This window comes from Nanorana parkeri, unplaced genomic scaffold (genome assembly GCF_000935625.1).
Source record: "Nanorana parkeri isolate BGI_ZX_2015 unplaced genomic scaffold, ASM93562v1 scaffold933, whole genome shotgun sequence".
Classification (NCBI taxonomy): Eukaryota; Metazoa; Chordata; class Amphibia; order Anura; family Dicroglossidae; genus Nanorana; species Nanorana parkeri.
The window spans coordinates 373,390-380,731 of record NW_017307201.1 but is presented as its reverse complement, the minus strand read 5'-3'; the positions used below and the strand labels follow the sequence as shown (position 1 = coordinate 380,731).

At 39.8% G+C, this 7,342-nt stretch overlaps 1 protein-coding gene across 1 annotated transcript in view; it reads right to left on the bottom strand.

Annotated features, from left to right (window-relative positions):
- Positions 1-7,342, bottom strand: part of EIF4E (eukaryotic translation initiation factor 4E) — a 23,937-nt gene that overhangs the window by 124 nt on the left and 16,471 nt on the right. Inside the window, exons 3-6 of the mRNA XM_018566293.1 lie at positions 4,109-4,204; positions 2,837-2,900; positions 2,652-2,765; positions 845-989 (exon numbers count right to left, since the gene is read on the bottom strand). Coding sequence (XP_018421795.1) covers positions 846-989; positions 2,652-2,765; positions 2,837-2,900; positions 4,109-4,204 — 418 coding nt within the window. The 3' untranslated portion in view covers position 845. The remainder of the gene's footprint in view (positions 1-844; positions 990-2,651; positions 2,766-2,836; positions 2,901-4,108; positions 4,205-7,342) is intronic.

Sequence of the window (7,342 nt, the reverse complement as noted above, 5' to 3'; positions counted from 1 at the left end):
GCGGAGGGGGGGGGGGCACCGATCGGCACCCCATACACGCGATCCGCCGGCTCTAAAGCCGGCGGATCGCTTGTATGGTATCAGGCATCGCTGCCTGTTTTTAAAAAACGGCAATTTCCCGCTCACGCGCGCCGAGCGGCGCGCGCGAGGGGGCGTGTCTGAGCGGACGTCTAGAGACGCCCGCTCAGATCTAGAGAGCTCCGGGCCGGCCGTTTTTCTACTTCGGCCGGCCCGGAGGCAGTTAAAGAGCCCATCTGTTCAAAAGTCACCCCAGCAGAGGAATTGTGCAATCTATAACCAGGCTGTGTTTCCATAACCCCTAAATATAGTGCAGTGATATACAAAACAGATCTCACGCTGCTATGAACTACCATCCCAGCATGCCTTGCCGGCACGGTACAGCAGTACAAGTTTGCTCTATAGGCAAATAGTCAGAAATGGTGGGACGACTACCGCTTACCGTTTTCGTAAGGCATTCAGTCTCACTTACATCACCTACTTTTGACACTGGTTTTGAACAGGGATTTGCATATTTGATATGATATACACACAAATTTGTTTCAGACCAGAAACTCAAAAGGTGTACAAAAAAAAAAGTTTTTATGCCAAAATTGCAAAGGTCTGAAAAAGAAATAACAAAATCACACTAAATTCAGACAAAGAAAAGAAAAGCAAACTCCCCTCACATAACATAAGCTGTTCTTGTAACAAACATTTTCAAGTCATCCTGGCAATACAATTTAAATATATATAAATAAAACAGGGAAAGCTATTCTAGGATTTAGACTCACAACTCTTAGTGCTTCCGATGCAGGTTTCAGTAAAAATGCTTAGAGCAGTATAACTTACCCTATATGTGTGACTGCTTCCCTGTTTTCACATTCAGTAGTCCAGATTGCTATTTTATCTCCTTTTGCTCTAACATTTACAACAGCTCCACATACATCATCACTGGAGTCATCAAATGATTCTCCAATAAGGCACATGAGCTGAAAAAGGAAAATGAAGATTTGTAAATGACGCACCCTCAAGTAACATAATTAAAAGTTCCTCTCTCCACACAATGCCCAGTCAGCCCGTTATCTTTTATATCTTGGATACTCGAAATATGGGAGAACTCGCTTTTATTGATCGTTTCTGTCCACATGGGAGTTTTCAGAGTTTCCTTCTACCTTCTAGCTTGGTATGTTTTGGCTCTTCTAGTGGATTCTCCATAAGAGATATTAAATCTGAAATCCAACAGACAGAATAGGATCCCCTCAAACCGTCAGTCGGTTTAACTGTCTGGATCCTAACAAAATGCTAAACTATCAGGGGACTGACCATTTAATCTCACATTTTTTTAGCCCATAGTTTATAAAGAATATATGGATGTTGTAAAGGTTTCCTACAGCTTCTGAGACAAGGGTGTGGCCAATACATAAAAACACACAAATATAAAGCCATATATAATAATGGAGCTGGCTGCATCCATGCACCCTAATCTTTTTTGGTATGAATGGATTTACTCAAACGGCTTGAACCATCTGCATTATCATTGACAGTGTTGATAGATAAAGTAGGTCCTTCACAAATCTTGTAGCCAGACCTGTTCTTCTACCATTTGCTTTAGGAGGATAGTATCAGTGAAATCCAAATAACTTTTCTGGATTTACTTTCTTAGTCCTCCAGTTATAGTAAGTGTTTAAGAAAGCGTGAAATGTTTGAAAAGAACTTAACTCTATGAAAATTGGCTACTTGCATTATTCACACAAATGCTGCGCTTGCAGATAACAGATGAGATATAATTAAAGAGCTAAAACCTTTTATAACAAATATCAGACCAACTGAAATAAGAAAACCATGGAAAGTACTGGCCTCCAAAATACAGGGAGCACAATTCTAGAAATATAAACTTTAGTTTAAGTAAAGCTCTGGATAGCCCCCACGTCACCTTGCCACTGGTCCTTAAATGTCATAGCAAGCTTTACCGACATCAGAAAAACGCAGGATGTTCTGTCCCACAAGAACGATGTTCTGTCCCACAAGAACGGAAGTCACTGTATGCATAATAGAGCTTCTAAGACCTTTAAATGTTTTGCAGCTTTACAGTCCAGTTAGCAATTCCCAATGCCAACTGTAGTCGGGGAAGTGTTTGTTAAATGAACCTTTTTAAAAAGTTACCGAGAACAATTATAGAAAATACAAGTGTAAACCTTTCCGGAAAACTCCATAACAGAAAATACAAGTGTAAACCTTTCCAGGAAACTCCATAACAGAAAATACAAGTGTAAACCTTTCCAGAAAACTCCATAACAGAAAATACAAGTGTAAACCTTTCCCAGAAAATACAAGTGTAAACCTTTCCAGAAAACTCCATAACAGAAAAGTGTAAACCTTTCCCGAAAACTCCGTAACAGAAAATACAAGTGTAAACCTTTCCCGAAAACTCCTAAACAGGAAATACAGGTCTAAACCTTTCCAGAAAACACAAGTGTAAACATTTCCGGAAAACTCCATAACAATAGTGATACTATATTGTGATTTTACTGCTATAAGCAGTAACTCCACCTAGAGTCACCTGGGTCCAATCATTCATATTTGCCATAAAAAAAGGTTTGAAAAAGGAACACTTAGTCATATTACCCGTTAAGAAAAACCAACAAACCTACCGTCTCTAACCAAAAGCGGTCAAGGTCATTCCTCCTTTGCTGCTTAGTAAGCGTAATTAGCCATCTTCCCCCACGCTTATTTTTTTCATCTTCCCACATGGGCTCAACACCATCCTGTTAAAGTACAGTTCTGTTAATACAAAAATCCTTTTACAAATGTTAGGACACAGAGATTAAGCACTTACCTTAAAGAGTGAATAGTCACAACCTGACATTAAGTTACTAGACAACTGGATATGATTGTAAAGCCTAAAGGAAAGAAAAAATATATATATATTAAAAACATTTTAGGTAACTTCTTAAAAGATATGTCTCATACTAGAATATACACAAAAAACAATTGCAGCCCTAATGAGAAGAGCCAGATCCTTAAGGTTCTGTGGCCGACTTTACATACCTGGCTGCTACCAACAGAATTGTACCATGCGGTGGCATCTTTAACCCTTTCACTCCTACGGACGCAGGTAACAGGGAGCTATAATTACACTACCCTCAGCCGACTTTCATGTAGAAGCGATTTGCTGTGGCTCTAAAGCACCCCCCACATGTGTGTCTCCTCCTCCCCTGACTTTTCTTCCCCCTCCTGCAGGCCCAGGACTGCCATTGTGGGTGTTAGCAGGGAGAGAAGCAAACATCTGTTAGCTGGTCTCCTCCCTGCTGAATGAACATGGAAGCAACAATGATACATCACCTCCAGGTTCTGAGTTGTCATTTCCTGGCCAGAGAAGCTGGGGAAGAAGCTGATCAAGCATGATTTGTGCACGATCAGGTTCAATGGGCTGCAAAAGCAACATTCGGAAGTCTAATGGACTCTATCTTTAACCTCTTGCCGTCCGCCCGTTGTAAAAAAACGGACGGACGGCACTTCAGCATTGGCGGGTTGCCGTCTCCGGACGGCATTATTTTTCTGCCTGCGCGCACCCCCAAGGGCAGAAAAGACCCGATTGTTATCCCTCTATATAATAGCAATAACAATAAGTGCAAAAATATAAAAATAAATAAATAAAAGTAACATAAAAAAGTAAAATAAAATAAGTCACATAGGGGAAAAAAACAAAACGCAAAATGTTTAATTCCCCCACGTTTAATTGAATACTGAAAAATGGCCTGGATGGGAAGGGGGTTTAACACCGCGGATGTCAACTGGTTAAAGAAAGCCTGCCTCCAGTAACACACTCACAAGGGGGGGTCTCATTTGTGATAAATTAGTGTTAAAAAAAAAATAAAATAAAAAAAAAAGCAGGTGTTCTACTTTAAAAGGAAACGATAATGGTTTGGACAAAGCACTCCCCAAGCAGTGTTATCTCACACTTGGATATCTGCCATTTGGCTCCTGTTAACTGGAACACTGGACTCCCGACTCATTCACATGTCAATTACACCTTCACCTACTGGGCTCTAAACAAATGGCTTTTCAGAACAGCAACAAAGTTGCATACAAACATTTGTATACTTACGCCCAAAAATCTTCAACAGTGTCAAACTTTGAAATTAATCGAAGGTTGGCTTGCCAGGTTTTGCTTTTGTCATTTTTGAAGAACCACAAGGCCCATCTGCAACAAATATGGACCATGCTAAGTTTGATTATTCTGTAGACTACAAACAAAACACTATACATAAAGCTTACAAAAGGAAGCAGGAACAAACATCAATAAGCTCAAATTAAAAATGCTAAACATATTTTAGTGGTCTGGCAAATAGTTAAGAAACCCCCTCCAAAATTAGTATTTCTCTTTTGGATGGTTGCTAGCAAGCTAAAGTACCTTCTCGAAGACTTATTGCTCTCCTCTCTCTGAACACAGAACAAACTGGAGTAACCAGCCAAAAAATTAGGCACTTTGAAGATCAGAGGACACAATAGTTCAAGAAATTAGCTCACTTGCAGCCCAGCTATAACAACCTGCTGGTGATACAATCCACTCACTCATTTAAATTAAAGAATAAGTTCTGAGCAGCAATAAACTATAAATCATAACCCTACTCAGCATGGGTTTAAATGGAACTACAAACCCAATTCCAAAAAAGTTGGGACGCTGTGTAAAATCTACATGAAAACAGAACGCAATGATTTGCAAATCTCATAAACCCAGATTGTATTCACTACAGAAAATATATCTTATGTTAAGTGACATTAAATGATCTATTGCTTGATAGCAGTAGAGATATGCAAAAACCTTTGAGGGTTTAAATATCCTTTAAACTGACAAAAAAACTATCATGGAAAAAATAAGGTCATTTTGAAATTGATGGCAGCAACAAGTCTCAAAAATGTTGTGACAGGGCCATGTTTACCAGGGTGTTGCATCTCCTCTTTTAACACTCTGTATACGTCTGGAAACTGAGGAGACCAGTTGGAGAGGAATGTTGTCCCATTCTTTCCTGATATAGGATTCTAACTGTTCCGCAATCCTGGGTCTTTTGTCATTTTTAATTTCAAGATTCGCCAAATATTTGAAATTGATGAAAGGTCTGGACTGCAGGCAGGCCAGTTAAGCACCTGTACTATTCTACTATGAAGCCATGCTGTTGTCAAAGGTGCAGTATGTGGTTTAGCATTAACCTGCTGAAATATGCAAGGCCTTCCCTGAAAAAGACGTTGTCTGGATGGGAGCATATGCTGCTCTAAAACCTGGATATATCTTTCAGCATTGATGATGCCTTTCCAGATGTGCAAGCTGCCCATTCTATACACGCCAATGCACCCTCATACCATCAGAGATGCAGGTTTTTGAACTGAGCACTGATAAGTCAGAAGGTCTCCTCTTTAGTCCGGAGGACGCGGCGCCCATGGTTGCCAAAAAGAATGTTACATTTTGATTCCCCCGAGCACAGAACAGTTTTCCACTTGCAACAGACCATTTTAAGTAAGCTTTGGCCCACAAGACGGCAGTGTTTCTGGATCATGTTCAGATATGGCTTCTTCTTTGCATGATGAAGCTTTAACTTGCATTTTTGGATGGCACGGCGAACTGTGTTCACAGACAGTGATTTTTAAAAAAAGCCCATGCAGTGATGTCCATCACAGAATCATGACTGTTTTTATTGCAGTGCCGTCTGAGGACCCGAAGATCCAGTATTGTGTTCAGGCATTGCCCATGCACGCACAGAGATTTCTGCAGATTCTTGGAATCTTGATATTATATACTGTATAGATGATGATATATTTAAAGTCCAAGCAATCTTACATTGAGGAACATTATTCTGAAATTGTTCGACAATTATTAGACGCAGCTTTTCACAGATTGGTAAACCTCTGCCCATCTTTACTTCTGAGACACTGACTCTCTAAGATGCTCTTTTTATACCCGATCAGGTTACTGACCTGTACCACTCACTCTGCCAACTTTTTGTTAGCCCTGCCCCAACAACTTTTTTAAATTGTGTTGCTGCCATCAATTTCAAAATGACCTTATTTTCTTAAAATGGTATATTCTCAGTTTAACCGCTTCCTGTCCGGACGTGAGGTTCTAGAATGTAGGTGGGCATTTTAAAACGTCCTTGTGCCCACGTGAGTACGAGCGGGAAACAGTCATAATTTGAAAGCGAACAATGGCTGTCCACATATAACCGCTCGGATGGCTATAGAGCTGACGGATCGCTTGTATGCGGTGCCACTTGATGCAAAACCGATTGCACACGTTACGCCGCAAGTTACATATCACTGCGAACATGAGGGCCATCAATCACTGATCACACTAAACTGATGAGCGGTAAAAGCTTTTAAAGTGTCGCCTATGGTCACTTTTGGGTATGGTGGTTTATTGCGATTTCACAGGCGCTCGCAATTTTAAGGATTGACATGTTTGGTGACTGACGTGACCCCATCTTTTATATTTTATTAAAAAATTGCGTAATAATGAAGGTTTCATAACAATGTAGGAAAAACTGTATCAAAATTTTCAGTACCTTTTTCTTTATAGTAAAAAATTTAAACCACAGTGGTGATTAAAAAAAAAAAAAAAAAAAGCTCTATACGTCCCAGAAAAATATAAAATTACTTTCAGTACAGCATTGCATACTGAAAAATGGCCTGGACAGGAAGGGGTTTTAACATTTGACACGTTTTATCAATTTTACTGTGAATAAAATTTGGGTTTATGAGATTTTGCAAATCACCACAACTATAAAGAAAACAATAAAAGATGCAAACTAGCAATACGGACGGCTTAAATAGAGTGTGAAAGACATATTGCCATAGACAGTAAAAAAAAAAAAAAAAAATTTACCAATATATAAATAGTAAAAAGGGGAGAAAGGAGCAGATATGCCCAATTAAGGACGAAAGAGGGAATTTAGTCATAAATGACAAGGAGAGGGCCGAAGTACTAAACTCTTTCTTCTCCTCAGTATACACTCAGGAGGGAAACGGATTTGACGCCCCTGATAAAACACCTAGTTCATCACAAAACACAGCCAAGTGGTTGACAGAACCCGGGATACAACAAAGACTTAGTCTACTTAATGCAAATAAAGCATTGGGACCGGATAATCTACACCCCAAGATACTTGAGGAACTAAGCGCGGTTATAACAAGACCGTTATTCCTCATTTTTAAGGACTCCCGAATGACTGGTAGAGTTCCATGTAGGGCTGCAACAACTAATCGACATAATCGATTATCGAAAAAGTTGTCAACTTTTTCAATAATCGATTAATCGGCTTCTGATTGGTTGGCCCTGTTCACGGCTCCA